The sequence below is a fragment of the Jaculus jaculus genome, chromosome 7 (assembly GCF_020740685.1).
Source record: "Jaculus jaculus isolate mJacJac1 chromosome 7, mJacJac1.mat.Y.cur, whole genome shotgun sequence".
Taxonomy (NCBI): Eukaryota; Metazoa; Chordata; class Mammalia; order Rodentia; family Dipodidae; genus Jaculus; species Jaculus jaculus.
The window spans coordinates 65357369-65376484 of record NC_059108.1 but is presented as its reverse complement, the minus strand read 5'-3'; the positions used below and the strand labels follow the sequence as shown (position 1 = coordinate 65376484).

At 43.3% G+C, this 19116-nt stretch overlaps 1 protein-coding gene across 1 annotated transcript in view; it reads left to right on the top strand.

The window, feature by feature from the left end:
* Nucleotides 1-19116, top strand: part of Ankrd6 (ankyrin repeat domain 6) — a 234434-nt gene that overhangs the window by 204651 nt on the left and 10667 nt on the right. The window contains exons 5-13 of the mRNA XM_004663640.2: nucleotides 1197-1295; nucleotides 6393-6491; nucleotides 7986-8084; nucleotides 10471-10569; nucleotides 11641-11718; nucleotides 15209-15313; nucleotides 16493-16624; nucleotides 16838-17017; nucleotides 17453-17605. Coding sequence (XP_004663697.1) covers nucleotides 1197-1295; nucleotides 6393-6491; nucleotides 7986-8084; nucleotides 10471-10569; nucleotides 11641-11718; nucleotides 15209-15313; nucleotides 16493-16624; nucleotides 16838-17017; nucleotides 17453-17605 — 1044 coding nt within the window. The remainder of the gene's footprint in view (nucleotides 1-1196; nucleotides 1296-6392; nucleotides 6492-7985; nucleotides 8085-10470; nucleotides 10570-11640; nucleotides 11719-15208; nucleotides 15314-16492; nucleotides 16625-16837; nucleotides 17018-17452; nucleotides 17606-19116) is intronic.

Below are 19116 nucleotides of genomic sequence, written 5' to 3'. Positions count from 1 at the left end.
TTGCTGCTATTTCTGTACTGTCCCCCACCTGGACCCTATAGCTCCCGTAGCATGCTCAGCACTGCCTCCTCCTGGGTTTTGGGACCCTAGATTTGCTCTTGTGGGTGTCAGCTGCATTGGACCATGGGGTCTTGTGTGCACTTCTCTAGGGAACTGGTGTGATGAGTAAAAGGATAAGCCACATTCAGACATAATTGGAGACTATGTTGCCCTACCCTGCCTAAACAGCCTGGCCTGGCAGCATGGATATCCTTACTCACCCCCATGCTTCCCCTCCCTCTCATAGTAACTTAAGCAAACCTGAGTCATATATTGAGAACATTTGTTTATCTTATTTACAGATAACTGTTTCTTTGGTGCCTGCTCATTTGCTTAGGGCCTTGAGGATTTGGGACTAAGATGGAATGTATTATATTCTAAGGAAGAAATAGGGTTAGGAGTATTCTACCTGTTAAGACTCTGGACCTTAATAAGGTTCCATTCTCCTCTACTTTGCAGGGTTTCTCCTGGTATCAACAGCATAGTGGACCCCAGAGGGTAAAGGAATGGACAGTGTGCCATCTCCAAACTGTTGCTTTCTATTGGACAGGAGCTATGGGAGGCCCTGAAGCCATTCTAAATGGCAAGTTCCCAGAGACTAAAGCATTATATCTCATGAAGCCATTTATATGTGTCTAGAATGGTTCTTATAACATTTTTGTGAGAATGGAGATTCAGGTATGTTTGGTATTCTGTGGTTAAGATGAGGAACTCCAGTTGAGGAAAGCCCTTGTGGCTATCCTGCTATGTTGACTGTAATTCAAAGAATCAGGGTGCTGGAGAGATAGCTCAGCATTTAAGGCTCTTGCCTACAGTGCCTAACAACCCAAATTCTATTCCCCAGTACCCATGTAAAAACAAAAAAAACAAAAAGATAAACTTTGGGCTGGAGAGATGGCTTAGCAGTTAGGGCACTTGCTGGCAAAGCTAAAGGATCCAGGTTCAATTTCCCAGTGACCACATAAGCCAGATCCACAAGATGGTGCATGTATCTGGAGTTGGTTTGCAGTGGCTAAAGGCCCTGGCATGCCCATTCTCTCTCTCTCCCTCTCTCTCTCTCTCTGTCTCTCTCAAGTAAATGAATCAATTTATAAAAGTAAAATGAAAAGAAGAATCAGGCCATTGGGTCAGTGATGTCTCCTCTATGTATTTTTCAGGATGGGAATACAGCCCTGCATGAAGCCTCCTGGCATGGGTTCAGCCAGTCAGCCAAGCTGCTCATTAAAGCGGGAGCCAATGTTCTTGCCAAGAACAAGGTGAGGCCCAGCAGGTTCAGTCTTTCTGCTTTACAGGTGGGGGTGGGGAGATGCTATGGAAGTTCATCCTCACAGTTGTCTCTTCTACATGAGCAAAGCCAGAGCTCTTGTGAGGAGCAGAATCATCCTCGAGGCTTGATTTGCAGAGGTGGATGGTCAGGGTGAGTCACCAAAGCCACTGAGGCCCTGCTTATTTGAGGGACCTCTGACTGAATTGGGAACTTGCATCAGATTACTACATCAGATTAATACAGATTACTGCCACTTGACATTATTACGAAAGTATAGCAAGGAGATTTGACATGAAAAATATCAGCAAAGAACAATAGTATGAGTATGCTGATGTAGCTAGGGAAGAGCAATGGGAATGACCACCTTCAGGAAGCAAGTTGTAAAACAAGTATCTTTCTTTAGGACTGGGGGTGCTTGGGCACTTGTCTAGTATGTGCAAGACCTCCAGCTCAGTCCCCAGCATTGCTAAAAAATAAATTTAAAAAATTAAGTTTTATTTACCCAGTAGAATCCTGTGAGGATTTCTGCTATTCTATAAAAAAGCAGTTAAAATAGACTGGTAAAAATTTACCCCTTAAGAATGTATGACAGCAATAACTAAAACATAAAATAATGTCAGGAGAGGGATTTAAAAATATTCACTCACATAGATACAATTACTATAACTTAAATCTCAGGGTTTTTTGTTTGTTTATTTTGAGATAGGGTTTTGCTCTAGCCCAGGCTGAACTAGAATTTACTATGTAGTCTCAGGCTGGCCTCAAACTCACGGCAGTCCTCTTACCTCTGCCTCCTGAGTACTGGGACTAAAGGCGTGCACCACCACGCCTGGCTTTAAATTTTAGTTTTGAAATTGAGTTGTGAAAAAACATGGCAGGGATATAAAATACATAGTTCAGTGCTTAGTAAATTTACATGGTGTTAAAACATTAACAGTGGCTATTTGAATGGAGATAATTTTCAGTTTTGTTTTTATTTTTGTATCTTTCCCAAAATTCCCAAACTGAATGGATTATTTCTTTAACTATCAGAAGATACATTTCTCTCAGATAGCCAGGCTGGGTTTGTGTCAGGCATTTAAAGAACCTGAGGACTTCCCACAATCCACTTGCACAGGTGACACAGAGTAGTGGCCTTACTTTAACAGTGATGGTTTGAATCTAGGCCTGCAGCATGGAAGCCATGGGCATCATTAAGTTGCCTCCCTAACTCATGAATTTGCATGTACATGTGTGTGAGCACACAAACCCACACATGCATATACACTATTTGTACAGTTTCCTGGATCAGAAATAGGTCTGTTAATTTAAAGTAAAAAAGAAGTTGCAGCAACTTCTCTGGGCCTCACACCGGTGAGCATGATCTCTGTGGGGAGCAGGAGAACCTGCTGCAGTGGCTTTGACCTTTGAAATCTCCTGGCTTTCACTGCTTTTCCATTGGCTTATTAGAGTGCAGAGGAGCAAGACATCCTGTCCTCATGCATACAGGGACAGGATAAGAGTGTTCTCTCTCTTATTTATTTATTTATGCCACACAGAGAGTGAGAATGGGCATGCCAGGGTCTCCAGCCATTGCAAATGAACTGTAGACACATGCACCACCTTGTGCACATTGCTTACATGGGACCTGGAGAATTGAACCTGGGTCCTTAGGCTTCGCAAGCATGTGCCTTAACTGCTAAGCGATATCTCCAGCCCTCTTTCTCTTATTTTCATCTGTCTTCTCTGTCTGGTCACTTGTCTATGTCTCCCATCTGCCCCTGTCTTGTTTTTTTCTCTCATTTTAAGTGCCCCTTGATTATTTCAGAAACCCCATAGTAGACTGTCTCAAGCCTGATACCTCCTATCCTGCTCTTCCTCTACTCAGAAACTTTCTGGTGAAGCCACCTAGCCTGCTGGCCTCTCAGAATGTGCTGCTGCACTGTCAGTGAGTCACACAATCCTGCTGCTTCTTCATAGCCTCTCCCTGCATCTCTCCAAACCCTGTCCACAGCCTCTTCCTCCCAAAAGGCCCACTGGGCTGTTCTGTAGCTCTCCACAAGGAACTTTGTGGTCACATGTTTCCCCTGGCTCCTTGCGAGTAGAAGACTGAGAGAAGGACTGGGGCTGCTCCATTTCTTCCAGCTCCTGTGTTTCTGGAACACCAGTTGGTAGATAAGCAGATTTTCTCTCTGGGCCTACTCTGAGAAGTGTGTAGTCCTGGTTCATGGATCAGCAAGTTTGAGCTAGAAGCTAGTAGTGCCCTCAATTAAGATACATATGCTAGCCAGTCGTGGTAGTGCACACATTTAATCCCAGCATGAGGGAGGCAAAGGTAGGAGGATTGCTGTGAGTTCGAGGTCATCCTGAGAATACAGAGTGAATTCCATCCAGGTCAACCTGGGATAGAGTGAGACCATACCTTGAAAAGCTAAAAAAAAAATAAATAAGTAAAGAAGTAAAGAAGATACACATGCTGTTTATGACATAGTTATGGCCACAGACTAGCCCTGGTCAGTTTCTTGTACCATACTGCCTCCTATCTCATGGAGAGGGATCCACAGGCATTAATTCCTGTGGAGTAAGTTTAAAATCCAATTGGAAAATTGTTGGTTATCCTCCTGACAGTCATACCACAGTATTGTATACTCCTGGGTAAGATTTGTATGACTTTTTCTCCCCCAACAACCTATATAACATCTTTTAGGCAGTTTAAAAATCTCACTCTATAATCCCAACACTGGGGAGGCAGAAGTAGGAGGATCACTGTGAGTTCGAGGCCACCCTGAGAATACATAGTGAATTTCAGGTCAGCCTGAGATAGAGTGAAACCCTACCTCAAAAAACAAAAACAAAGCCGAGCGTGGTGGCACACATCTTTAATCCTAGCACTGGGGAGGCAGAAGTAGGAGGATCCCTGTGAGTTCAAGGCCACCCTGAGACTACATAGTGAATACCAGGTCAACCTGAGCTAGAGTGAGACTCTACCTTGAGAAACCAAAAAATAAAAAAAATTAAAAAATCAATAAAATCTCACTCTAGCCTAGATAGACCTCAAACTCATGGTGATCCTCTTTCCTCTGCCTCCCCAATGCTGGTAATAAAGGTGTGTGCTACCATGCCTGGGCTGAAAGCTCAATTCTGATAGGAAGTTTTGAGGTAGAATTGATATGCATAAGGTTCATTTTATTCATTTAAAAATGTTTAATTAATTTATTTATTTGAGAGAGAAAAGGTAATAAAGTTCACTTGTTAGGTAAAAACTATTGTTCCATGAATTTGGATGAATGTATACAGTTGAATAATTATCCCCATAAATGATAGAATATTCCAGGTTGGAGAGATTGCTCAGTGGTTAAGGCACTTGCATACAAAACCTAATGATCCAAGTTTGATTTGCCAGTGCCTGTGTATAGCCTGATGCACAAAGTGGCCCATGCATCTGGAGTTAGTTTGCAGCAGCTGGAGGCCCTGGCATGTCTATTCTGTCTCTTCTCTCTCTCTCTCTGCTTAGAAACAAATACATAAAATAAAAATATTTTTTAAAAGAGATAGAATATTCCTATCACTCTATAAAGTTCTTTTTATCCTCTGGTGGCAATCCTCTAGCCACCCCTTGTAGACCCTAGCAGCCATCTGTTTTGCCTTTCCAATAATATCGGGAATGGAGTCATGTAGTGTGTAGCCTTCGTGTCTTCCTTCTTCCACTTTATGTATGTCTGAATTTCATCCATGTTGTTTTGTTTATAACTAGTTCAAAATTTGTCATTGCCAAGTAATAGTCCATTGTATACATGTATTACATGTTGTTTATCTCAAACTAAGGTGTTTACTTTTCTTGATTTAAATAATTTCCTACACAATACTTTCTTATTATCAAAGTAGGTTTTAGCAAGATGTGTCTCTAGAACCATTGAATTTCTTTTCACTCATTTATGCAACAAGTATTTACATGTCAAATTGTCAACTACTTGGAGTTCATTGTGGATAACTAAGCTAGTTGTTGTTCTGTATTTGGCTGCACATTAATTTCTTGGGAAATTTAACCCCCTCCCCCAAAAAAGGCAACAACCCTAAACCAGGCTGGTTGATCCAACTAACTGGCCCACTTTACCCTGGAAAGATTCTCAGAATGTGAGGATGTGACTGCTAGGCCAGTCTCCACCCCACAGGAGTTATAATAGCCTTTAGGGTCCTATTATCCGTTCTTTCTGCACGACTGTTGTGTACATGTTTCTGACTCTGGCCTATTTTTGTAAGTTGGCGTGATGAAAGTCTAATTCACAGAAAACAAGAGTGTCTCTGTTCAGCAAGCCACAGATGCAGCTATATTGCCTATTAGGCCAACATTTTGTTTTTGGTTCACTTTTTTTTTTTAATTTATTTTGAGAGAGGGAGAATGGGCATATGCTAGGGCCTTCCGCTGCTGCACACAAACTCCAGACATGTGCATCCTCTTGTGGCACATGTGTAACATTGTGTACTTGTGTCACTGCATCTGGCTACATGGGACATGGAGATTTGAACATGAGTTCTTAGGCTTCACAGGCAAGCACCTTAACTGCTAAGCCATCTCGCCAGCCCTTGCTTCACATTTTTATGTTGCCACAACAGTTCAACAATGGGCAACATAACACAACCTTACAAGTTGAGTGTTAGACTGCCCTTTTAGGAAGCATTTATTTGCCACCTTCTCTCCACCATTAGACGTGTTCTGTAGCCACAGCTCCTGTCCATATTGGGCAGAAAGTCACCTCAGTGATGGATTCAGAGCTACCACACACAAAATTTTCTGGTTCAGAAAATGCTTTATGAGTTGCCCTGACTCACACACATGACCTTAGGAGGGAGAGTTCACACTGTGCTTCTTTCTAGTTAGGAAGTTAAGGCTAAGCATGTGAAGACCCTTACCAATGGCTTTTAGTTAAGATTTTGAGCCAATGGGACTCCTGAGCCTGTTTTTGGACTTCATATTCACATAGGTCACCATGGGACCCCCATCAGAAGGCAGAATGTGCCACTCGACTTTTCTTCCCTGAATAAATATGGCAGGTCTGCACAGTAGCATGCTGCTAATGTGTCCACCCTTCTTTTGCCTCTCTTCAAGGCCGGGAACACAGCTCTACACCTGGCCTGCCAGAACAGCCATTCCCAGAGCACACGTGTCCTCCTGCTGGGTGGCTCAGGAGCCGACCTCAAAAACAATGTGGGTGAAAAAAACAGCTTCTTGCAGATCTTGGTTGTGCCTCCTTGGAAGAGAACCCCCAATGCAGACCCCAATATCTATATGTATAAGTGAAAATGACTGAAGTATTTGAGGCTTACCTCTAAATTTTCTAAGTGTTCACAGAAAAGATGAAAAGAGTAACTAAATGCTTTGAAATGTTACTTTTTCCTCATCTTTCTCAATTTGGGCTTCAAGTTTAGTTTATCATTTCCTTTAGCATGTGTCTGGACTGGTCAGTCTAGAAACCCTGTAAGAAAATATAGCCGGGCGTGTTGGCATACACCTTTAATTCCAGCACTCAGGAGGTAGAGATAGGTGGATCTCTGTGTGTTCAAAGCCACCCTGAGACCAAATAGTGGATTCCAGGTTAGCCTGGGCTAGAGAGCAAGACTCTGCCTTGAAAAATGAAAAATAGAAAAAAAGAAACAAAGAAAATCTACCACATAGTATCATGTTGGTATTAGCCTGTATGAGACATTGCCATGCAGGGCATCTATAATGCTCAGTACCTTACATCTTCATAGGGTAGGTCTGCTTTTGACTGAGATGCCTTTACCATGAGCTGGCAGAACAGTAGCTCTTAAAGCATGCTTTGCCTAAAATGACCTGGGAGTATCCTGTGTAAAGCCCATGACTTAGGCTTTACACAGGCTCTCAGAAAAGTAGTTGTAGAAACTTGACCTTGAGCTTGATACCTTTATCCAGGGGAGACAGTTATGCTGAGTAGTCCCTGTTCTCTAGACAAAGCTTAAGAGTACCTTACAGAACATCACAGCTTTCTGTCTCTGCTTTTGGTGTTGCCTGTGGCAGTGGAGTCTGGCCATGTCCACTAAGGAGGACACTGAGTTTTTCTGACTGTGCATGTTTACTCTCAGCAACAGGTTGCTCATCAGCTCCCCAGACTTTGCTGATCCATGGGGTAATATTAGCATCCTACCAGCCACAATGGGTCTGTGCTGAGAAATTCTTTCATTCTGTGCATCTGGCTTTACATGGGTACTAGAGAATCAAACCTGGGTCCTTTGGCTTTGTAGGCAAGCACCTTAACCACTGAGTCATCTCTCCAGCCCTATTCTGGGAAATTCTTATTTCCAGAGCAATGTTGTTGGTCTTAATTCAGTTTACTCTAGACTGTTTGGGGTTGTAGAAGAGGCTTTAAACACCTGAATTAGCTTATCCTCAGTTCTCCTGGAGAGCAGGCATATAGGTACATAAACTTGAAAGCAAAACAGTGGTTCTGGTTGACTCATGGGTTGTTCGCACATGTGTAAGTTAGCAAGACTTAAGTAAGTGCAGCCTCAGCTGTACAGGGATACAGGTTTTGGTAGTGGAACACTTACGTTAAAACCATAGTTTATAACTTGGGTTAACATCCCCTAACATCTGCCAGCTTTTAAATGATTTAAGTGATTAAAGATTTTCTGTTTGTTTTGTAATTGCTGACTGTGCTTAGAGTCTGATTTCTGTCCACAGGCAGGTGACACCTGTTTGCATGTGGCTGCACGCTATAATCACTTGTCCATCATTAGGCTCCTCCTCAGTGCTTTCTGTTCTGTCCATGAAAAGAACCAGGTCAGTGCATGTACCCTTTAAATGGCCTCCAGCACCTTTCCCATAAGGCTTTCTAATAGGTGTAGGCGAGAGCAGAGGCTGCTGGCAGATGCTGCCCTCTGACCTGTGTGGGACTCTCCCAGCACTGGTCTCTGCATAGGTGTCCAGAGGAAGGCCATCCTATGCATATCACCATAGTTGCATAGTAGACATTTTTGGGAGATGTTGGGATAACTTTTTAAAAACAATTTTAACAAGAAAACCTAAAATAAGAGTGTGTCTTAGTAAAGAAGTAAGGAGACTTAGAGTCTCTAGTTGCTTTAAGATTGGGTAAAAGACCTGTCCCTGTGCCTCATGGGTGAGTTTTGAGAGCTTCTTTGGAAGTTCTAGCAGGGGAGTGCAGCTGCTTGTATACCCTTGACTGAAGACCGGTCCCCCTTTGTTCAGGGAAAGTTGCCCTCTGACCGAGCACACAGCTTTAAGAGGAAGGAAGGTTATACCAGCCTAGCCAGCGAGATAAGCTGAATCAACCCTGGTGATCAATGGAGTGACAGTTGTCACAGCCAGATCACTCTCACATCCCATAGATGAGTTTTGAAATGCAGCTGTGATTGTTATAGTCTTCTATGGAAATAGGTGTTTTCAGTACTTATTTGGATAAAAGAATACTGTCTTGGATTTATTGAAACCTAAATGGTGCATTGCTTGCTCCTTTGGGATAGTTGGATGCATAAATCTGGAATTGAAATTGATTCAACATACCCATTTTGACTTTGCTGCTTATGCAAGTTGGCAAAGGATTAGAAATAACATTCTGTTTAAATGAGCCCAAGGCTGGGCGTGGTGGTGCATGCCTTTAATCCCAGCACTTGGGAGGAAGAGGTAGGAGGATCACCATGAGTTCGAGGCCACCCTGAGACTACACAGTGAATTCCAGGTCAGCCTGGGCCAGAGTGAGACCCTACCTCAAAAAGCCAAAAAAAATATATATATATATATAATAATAATAATAATAATAATAATAATAATAATAATAAAATGAGCCCAGGTCTCTGCCCTTGCGGTCCAAGCAATTGTAGTTCCATAAAGCTCCTAGTCTAAGTGTACATCGGTCTGTCAATTCCAGTTCACCAGGCTACCCCTCCAACACCCGCTAGTGCTTCTCACTCTCGATAGCATGTGATAGTTACTTGGGAGGTTTTAAAAATACCCACACCTCTATTCCCCCTAAATTCCCATGTCCAGCTTGCACTGCAGCCCCATGGAATCCGGTCTGGGAATGGGACTCTGGAATCGGTGTTTTTCAAAGCTCCTCCATGGATTCTAGTTGACTAGAAACTTCTACAGAGCTTTCCCCAACACATACCACTAAGTGACTCAGATGGAATAAACATTTGCTGCTGCTCTGAGATTGCTGAGTCTTCATACTGCCAATGAATGCTTGTTGCCTTAACACCTGGCATGGGAGAGAATAAATTTTATTTCTCCTTTTTTTTTCTGACAATTCTCTTTGGAACTGATAGCCTTTGGGCTTGGAATGGGCCCACTAAACTATAGTTGTCTAGCTTCCTTTCAGAGTTAATCATATGAAAATACTTTTTGTATAAAGAAAATTGGAAAACTTACATGTGAAGAGGTAGCCAACAGTTGGCCGTGGAGCTGGAGAGATGGCTCAGTCGTTAAAGGCACTTACTTGCACAGCCTGCCAGCTTGAGTTTAGTTCCTCAGTACACACATAAAGCCAGATGCACAAAGTAGCACACGGGTCTGGAGTTCTGTTGCAAGAGGCCTGGCATACCCATTCTCTCAATCTCTCTCCTTCCTTGCAAATAAATAAAAAAAGTATATTTTAAAAGAAAGAAATCAGTTGTCTTTAACTGAACACTGGTGTTTGGTGTCCCCACCCAGACAAACAATGCAAGAATGTATAGATGGATTGTGACTCAGTGACCCCTTTGGGTTCATGCAATCAGTTGAGGGCTAGGCTCCAGTACTTGCACAGGTAGTTGTCTTTCCAGCTTCTGCCCATCCGCAGCTCAGAAACCCAGAGGTTTTCTGACTCAGACTTCTCTGGGAAGAGGTCCAGAGTATAGAGCACTGGATGATAAGTCCTCCTAACCCATCAGCCTGTCTCCATAAGGCTGTGAGTCTTGCCATTCTCAGCAACCCAACCCAGCCACCTTCACCCCTGCATTTAATTCTGTTCTATGGCTTCTGGACTCTCCAATCAGAAAGGAGTAAGGTCTGAATGTTTTGGTCATTTAGCTCTGAAATTTCTTTAAACTGCATTTAACCAAGGGCCTCATATCTGTAGGGCAAATCTTGTTTGGTTTTGAAGAGTGCATATGCTGGAGCATTTCCAAGAGCCCCCTTATGTGAGCTCAGCAGATGTTCTGGTTGATTGCAGGCTGGAGACACGGCCCTCCATGTAGCTGCTGCCCTAAATCACAAGAAGGTAGTTAAAATCTTGCTGGAAGCTGGAGCAGATGGGACCATTGTGAATAATGTAAGTTGAGCCATAGTAGTGTGTTCCATAGACTCTCATTCCCTTCTCACACAGAGGGGGTATTGTTAGCACCTAACCCTCATGCACATCCCAAGGATCCAGGATGAAGCCACAGCTCCTGGGACCCTTAGGTGGACTTGGAGAGCCCCAGCTCTGAGCAGCCCCAGTGGTTAACAAGACATTTTGGTTGACACCGAGCTACATGGGCATAGCCTGACAGGGAAAGAGAGTTCTGAAGGAGTCTCATTCATGACAAGTAATGGTAGTAAAAATGAGGTCCAGACCTGTGATTTCATGTAGACCTCATAAAGATGATTTCCAGGCCATCAGATTTAATCCACTTCTCTCCAAGATCTTATAACCTCCCTTCTTCCTTCTGTCAAGCTGCCCTATCACTTCTTTTCTTCAAGTTCCAAGCAGACACCAGCCTGGAACCCTTTTTTCTCAAAGCTGTCCTGAAACCTCTGCCTTCTGAAGTGTTTCAAGGGGTCTGGGCTAGAAGGAACTGTGTGGGATTCAGGCATTGAAGCTAGAGGAAGACTCTTGGTCTTCCTTAGCTCTGTGTCTACCTCTCCACTCTACCTCGTCTATAGTGCTGACCTGCCTTGGATGGTGTAGTCATCCACTCCTGGCTTTTGGCTTATTCTCCTTATAACCAATATCATGGCTATATCTCCATGACTGTTTTTCACAGTCTAGTTTTTGAGTCTGTGGCTAGGCCCACTCTGCCTCTAAAGTGTCTCTAGGGGAGAATTCATGGCCAGGTGGAGTTTATGTTCATTTGGGTTCTTTTCTCAACAGAAATGGACTTCTTTAATTTTTCTCATGTTTATTTTTCCTCCTCTTTTCCAGGAAACTGGCCCTTGGCCTCCTGAAGCACAGGTTGCCTGCCCTCTGACACTAAGAGACATTAATGAGTGCAGGCTCTGGTGTGCCTTGCTCCCTTAGTGAGCAGCTGAGGCTGAGGAGCAGGCTCTTGTGTGGGGCTGTGTTTGGCTGAGTGCAACACAGTGTAGAACTGCTCCCTCCTGGTGTCCCTTTCTAACTAGTCATCCCTTTGCCTTTCCTTAGGCAGGCCAAACACCATTGGAGACTGCCCGCTACTACAACAATCCTGAAGTTGCTCTGCTCCTCACTAAAGCTCCCCAGGTAAGATGCATTTTACATTGCACTAATAAAAGTTGCTGGTATTGGGCTGGGGAAATGGCTTAGTGGTTAAGGCATTTGCCTGTGAAGCCTAAGGACCCTGGTTTGATTCACCAGGACCCACGTAAGCCAAATGCACAAAGGGGCACATGTGTCTGGAGTTCGTTTGCAGTGGCTAGAGGCCCTGAAGTGCCCATTTTCACTCTATATCTCTCTACTTCTCTTTCTCTAATAAATAAATTTTTAAAAAAATTAAAGAAAGGTGTCTGCTAGAAGTAGAATGTTCCACCTCACCCCAGCCTTTTGCAGGTGATCAAATGAATCCTGGTAAATGCTGCTTCCCCCTCATAGATCAAAAAGTAGGTGCTATGTAAATGGCATCCTATTTGTTGACATTTTAGCACTTGAAAGTTTGATGGAGAGCCAGTCCCATCCTCAGCCACATAAAGACTTATCAGGTCGTGTAGGGCTGGGGACTTCTCCAGGCACATGAAGACTGGTGTGTCTTAGTCTATCTGCAATTCATTTTCCAGAGCCAGGGAGCTTCACTTACAGGGTAAAAGCTTTACCACTTCACTATACTGCCCTCCTTTTGTATTTCCATTTAAAAATGACTTAGGGGCTAGAAAGATGTTTTAGTGGTTAAGTGCTTTTCTGTGAAGCCCAAGGACCCCAGTTTAAGGCTTGATTCCCCAGGATCCACATAAGCCAGGTGCACAAGGGGGTACATGCATCTGGAGTTCTTTTGCAGTGGCTGGAGGCCCTGATGCACCCATTCTCTCTCTCTCTCTCTCTCTCTGCCTCTTTCTCTCTCTGTCTATCGCTCTCAAATTAATAAATAAAAATTTTAAAAAGACTTAGGTTTTTCAAACCTATACTTAGTAGCAAATATGTTCAATGACATTCTATAGAAATTTCACATATAATTTTTATACATCAAACATTATCCTCAGAAGAAACTTTAGAATAATTACAGTTTTATGCGTATTGGTCTGGGAACCTGGTTCAGTGGTTAAAGACAATTGCTTGCAAAATATGCTGACCTGGGTTCAAGTGGTGCATATACATCTAGACTTCGTTTGAAGCAGCAAAAGCACCCCTGTTCTATTTCTTTCTTTTTCTCTCTCTCTCTTTCTTTCTGCTGACAAATAAATAAATAAATAAATTTTATGCATATTGTTGAAGTGAAACCCTACCTCAAAAACAAACAAACAAACAACAAAAAAAAAAAACAGCCTATGTAGGGTTGGAGAGATGGCTTAGCAGTTAAGGCATGCAAAGCCAAAGGACCCATGTTCAACTCTCCAGGACCCATATAAGTGAGATACACAAGGGGGTGCATGTGTCTGGAGTTCATTTACAGTGGCTGGAGGCCCAGATCTACCCATTCTATGTCTGCCTCTTTCTCTCTCCTCTCTCTTTCTCAAATAAATAAATGAAAAAAATTAGCCTGTTTTGCCAGGCATGGTGGCACACACCTTTAATCCCAGTACTTGGGAGGCAGAGGTAGGAGGATCTCCATGAGTTCAAGGCCACCCTGAGACTCCATAATGATTTCCAGGTCAGCCTGGGCCAGAGACCCTACCTCGCAAAACAAAAACAAAAACAAAACAAAACAAAAAATAGCCTGTTTTGTCTGTAAAGAGGAGCCCCTTGCTCAAGCCCTTAGTTGGACATGGCTTTCAGTGGGCTGCAGCAGTACTAAGTAGATGCTTTTTTCTGAACTTCAACATCAGTGTTCCTTCTTTTCTGTGTCTTGGAAAATATTGATGATGTTTCATTTGGCATGTGGCTTACTAAGGAAGGAATACATTCAGTTACTTGCTCTGCCTTAATAACATGATCAATGGAGGAAATTTTGTGGATGACTATTTTAGGTTTGGATGATCTCTACTGTCACTTGTTATATTTGATTGATGTGGTTCACACATGCACTGAAAAAGACTTTAAAAATGATTTCAGTGTTGTGCCTCTTTCTTTTTATAACAACAACAACAAAAAAAAAAATAGGCAGCAAAAAACGGCATGGTAGCACACGCTTTTAATCTCAGCACTCAGGAGACTGAGGTAGGAGGATCACAGAGCGTTCAAAGCCAGCCTGAGACTAATTTCAGGACAGCATGGGCTAGAGCAAGAGCAAGACCCTAACTCAAAAAAAAAAAAAAGAGAAAAGAAATTCCTTAACAAATGGACTATAGACACATGTGCCATTTTGTAAATCTGGCTTTACATGGGCACTGGGGAATCAAACCCAGGCCATCAGGTTTTACAAACATATGCCTTTAACCTCTGAGTCCTGTTTCCAGCCCCTTGCTGTGCCTTTTTCTTAAGAGTTCACAAACCAGGTGAGCAATCAGAACTAGTCACTTTCTCGGGAGATTGCTCAGTGGTTAAAGGCTTCTGCTTGGAAAGCCTATAGACTTGGGTTCAGTTCCTTAGCACCAGTAAAGCTGGACACAAAATGGTTCATGTGTCTGGAGTTCATTTGCTGTGGCATGAAATCCTGGTGCACCCATTTGTATACACATACATATACACATAAATAAATATATTTTTAAGGTTACAAAAAAAACCAAGTTCAGACTGAATTAACATAGGACATGGCTTAGGGCTGTGGCTTTCAGACATTTTCAAAGTACTGTGCCTTTTATGTTCTCAAACACTGTAGGCCAGATGTTGAGTATTTCCAGCATTGTGCCCATTAACCAATTCTAAGACATGTTGGGCACCTGGCAGTTGCTGAGAGTCCACTGTGTGCGGCTACTTCTTGCTCCTGGTTAATCCCAGGAGCTCCCTGTATTTCAACTTGAAGAGATAGAGCACAGAGGCCAAGATCATTCACTAAAACCTTCACCAGCTACTGCTGGGTTCACAACTGCACCTGGCTGCCTCATAATGTCAGTGTGTTTCCTTCTGCCTTCTTGCACTGTAAGGGGAAGATGACATGTTTCCTCTGTCAATTACCTTCCTGTTTCTGGGACAAAATACTTGACCAGAAGCAGTTTAAGGAATGAAAGGGTTGTTTTTGGCTTATCATTTTGAGAGGAAGTCCATCATAATAGAGGAAAGCATGGCAGAAGAGGGAATCATATTATCATATCAGCAGGGAAGGAGAGAGAGAGAGGAGAGAAATGAACATATGACAAGCAGAACTGGGCTGTAACACCTGAAGACCTACTCCTAGTGGCACGCTTCCTTTAGTAACCCCCCCTCCCCCATAGGTCCCACCAACTGGGATTAACTATTCAAACACATGAGTCTATGGTGGTCATTTTACATTCAAACCATCACGTTCTGCTTCTGGCTACCATAGATTCCAGGTCATCTTATGATGTAGAATGCATTTAATTTAACTTAAAAGTCCCCATAGTTTTTTTCTTAATTTTTAATTTTTATCACTAGACTGTGGATTCCATTAGGTAAAATGCAGTGAGAGTTCTCTGTGCCCCCAGATTCCTGTGACCTATAACCATTTTTCTTTGCCTCCTTTCAGGTCTTGCACTTCAATCATGGGCGAAGCCTGAGGAAAAAAAGAGAGAAACTCAAAGAAGACAGGAGGGCTCAGTCTGTGCCCAGAGACAACTTGGCACAGAATAAGGTATGAGGAAAGGAGGCCCCATCCTGCTGGCCCCATCTGCCTGTTTGCAGAGAGCCCTGTGCTTCCGTACTTAGCCTTTCCTTTTCATTGGAGCTCAGACTGATGCCTTTCTTCCTCATGTCCCCTGCCCCTATAAGACTCTACACCCTGTGTCTGTCTCTGTGTGCGTGATACCTGCAAAGGTGCCCACAGGGTTTTTACTGGATGAAGTCTTGAAAATGCAAGTTTACTCTATTGGAGATTTAGCAGAAAGTAACTGTAAGGAAAGTGTAAGAGAAAAGCAAAAGAAAACACCGGACTTGATCTCTGCAGTTAGACTGTTTATTAGAGAAAACAGCAAAGGGCCTCAGCTTTCCCGAGGGATGAAGGCTGAAGCACTGGGTCAGGCTAGGGTATAGGTTTATAAGGAGGATCCTAAGAGAAACAGACAAGCAGGTGCAGTTGATAAGAAAATTGTAGCTGTTTGTGTCCTTGTTCAGAATAGGCTTCTTCAGCCACAAATGTCTAAGGGAGGATACTCAGATGGTCTCTGGTCCTTCAAGGCCATCTAGGCTAAGGGGAATACATCAATCATGGAAGGGTGCCAAACTTCTTTATTGTCCACAAGCTTTAGGGATAGTTACTAACTCTTTAGTTCCCTTTAGTTTTCAGGGAAGGCTATTAACCCTTCAATGACAATAATTGAAAGAAACTTGTACTGGGTTACAGAGTCCCCCCCAAAAAGGCCAGAAGCTACCCACAGAGAACAGAGTCCTTGGTCACCCTTGAGCCACCCACAGAGAGAGACCAGGGAACAGTGACATACATTTCTTATCCGCAAGGAACAACCAGGGAGTAAAAATAAGTTCCCTGCTCGTGCTACAAGTTACTGATAGTTTGGGGCTGACTGGAACAAAAATTAGAAGAAATTTCAACTACGAAGAAATTTCAACTACGTAGCTGCCCACTCATGCCATGTATGCTTCTGTAACCTTGCTTGCTTGTAAGAAGAAAGATATAAAAAGGCCTTCTTGCCTAAGCTCGCTGACACCATTACAGAGAGATCTGATGTCAGTCTGCTAGTGTGAATAAATCTTCCTCCCTGTCCAAGGCTCTGAGTCTCATTCAGGAAATTCCCACAACAGGAACAGAGATCAAAGGTGATGATAGAACATGTTTTCTGGGCTTTTTCCTCTGTAGGGAAGTGTCTCAGCAGGAGACACCCCCAGCAGTGAACAGGCTGTATCCAGAAAAGGAGAAGCTGGAGGCGATGGACTGTCAGCTTCTAAGGAGCCCAGAAAGGATGACAGGAGGAGGAAGTCTGGACCTGAGGTCAGGAGTGGGAATTGGGTAGGAGGAGGAACTGTGAACTGGTTGTGTGGGAGCACTCACAGAAACAAATGCATTTACTTCACATGGGGGTGGGGAGAAGTTTCTGTGGTCGCTGTTCTGAATAAGATACCACAATTGAGATGTGGCCTTTGGCTGGATGTCACTCTTGTAGATGCCATAAGGCTCAGGTATAGTGACTCTTCCTTCCCACAGATGTCAACTCTATCTGACCCTACCCCAGCAGCAGACCAGCTACATGGGCATCAGAAGAACCACAGACATAGGCATCTGAAAAAAAGCAGGCATCGATGTTGCTCCCCACCCCCACCCCATGGGTTCAGAGCATACCAACTGTACACACTGTACCGGGGCAAGGATGGAAAAGTGATGCAGGTACCATGGAGCCTATCTGGCTTGGAGCTAGATGCCTAGTATGGTTGGGGTCTGTTCAAGTCTGTGACTTAATGCTAATGACCACTTCACCCTTGACTTAGTAACTCATAAGCTATATGGTTCCTCCACCCAAACATGTAGATCCACTTAGACCGCAGTACACCTATAAGATGAAAGAGCTTTCTGCAGACCTGTGTCCTGAGGCTCCAGAGTGAATGCAAGCAGCATCTAGATAGGGGACCACAACTCACCCTCTAAAATATTCTTAGTACCTTCTAGACCCTAAGTTCAGTCTGTGAGATATTCCAAAGCTAGGGCAGGGATCACTGTGTGTGCTCTGTCACCTGTGTCCCCTGGTATACTATGTGGCACACAACAACCCTCAAAATGGTGGTTGGAGAATGGAGAGCTCATTCCTTTTCTGGTCCTTCCTAGGCACCGATAAATGGTTGTCGTTGTGAGCCTCTAATCAACAAGATGGAGAACCAGTTGGAGGCAGCTATGGAGGAGATCAAAGCCGAGCTGGGATCTATTCAGGATAAAATGAACTCAAAGCTGGGGCAGGTGGAGAGTAAGACTCAGCACCAAGTAAGCTAGTGGCTTAGTTTCTTGATTTCCAGACAGTAAGGCAAAGAATGAATTAGTATCTTAGGGCTTGGTGTATTGCTCATTGATAGAGCCCTTGCCTAGAATGCTGAGCTCAAGTCTCAAAGGAATAAAAGGCTTAAATTGCTTCTGATTATAACAGTAATATATTCCCATTGGGCATAAGGGAACATGCCTATAATATCTAATGAATCTGAGTCAGGAGTCCTTTGTTTAAGGACAGCCTAAGCTACATAGTGAGACCCCATCTCTTGTCAGAAAGATTAGTCAGGCTGACAAGATGACTCAGTGACTAAAGGAACTTGCTTGCAAAGCATGCCGGCCTGAGTTCAATTCCCAAACTTCCCACAGCAGCAAGAAGTGAGCACACACATCCATGCTAATAAATAAAAAAAAAATTAAAGTCAATCATGGATGCTTATATCTTTACTCCCAGCACTAAAGGAAGCTGAGGTAAGAGGATCACTATGAGTTGGAGGCCAACCTGGACTACACAAGTGAGTTTCAAGACAGCCTGGCAAATGGCAAGAAAGAGGGAAGGAGAAAGAAAAGGGGCTGGAGATATGGCTGAGCAGTTAAAGGCACTTCCTTTCAAACCTTGAAGGCTCTGGTTTGATTCCCTGGAATCCACGTAAAGCTACATGCACAAAGTGGTACATGCATCTGGAGTTTGTAGTAGCAAGAGGCCCTGATATGACCATTCATTCTCCTTCTCTCTCATTCTTCCTCTCTCCCTCGCTCTTTCCCTTGCTAATAAATAACTTAAAAAGCCAGGCATGGTGGTGCACACCTTTAATCCCAGAATTCTGGAGGCAAAAGTAGGAAGGTTGCTGTGAGATCACTAGCCTGAGTCTACATAGTGAGTTCCAGGTCAGCCTGGCGTAGAGAGAGACTCTACCTCAAAATATTAAAAATATTTTTTAAAAAAAAAGAAAGAAAAGAAAAGAAGATGGAAGAGAAGGGAAAGAGAAGGAGAAGAAAGAAAAAGAGGAAAGAGCAAAAGAAATGATAGAGAAAAGTAACATATCTCTAATATATAGTATTTGTTTAAAATATGATCAAGTCTGGGGAGATGGCTTAGTCAGTAAAGTACTTGCCTTGCAAGCATAAGGACCTGAGTTCAATCTTTAGAATCCACATAAAATTCTGGGCATGGCAGCATAGACCTATAATCCCAGCCCTGGGGAGGTGGGCAACATGAAGATTTCTAGGTGTCATTGGACAAGTCTACTAGCTGATTGGTGAGCTCCAGGCCAATGAGAGACCTTGTTGCAAAGAAAGTGAGCACCATCCCTGAGAGTGATACCTGAGGTTGTCTTCTGGCACATACATACAAGCACATACAAATATACCCACCTGCACATACATATATATATATGCACAAGAAAGGAAAATAAATCAACTGTAAGTCCATTGTGATGAGCTCTTAATATTCCAGTCTTTTTTTGTTTGTTTTTCAAGGTAGGGTCTCACACTAGCCCAGGCTGTCCTGG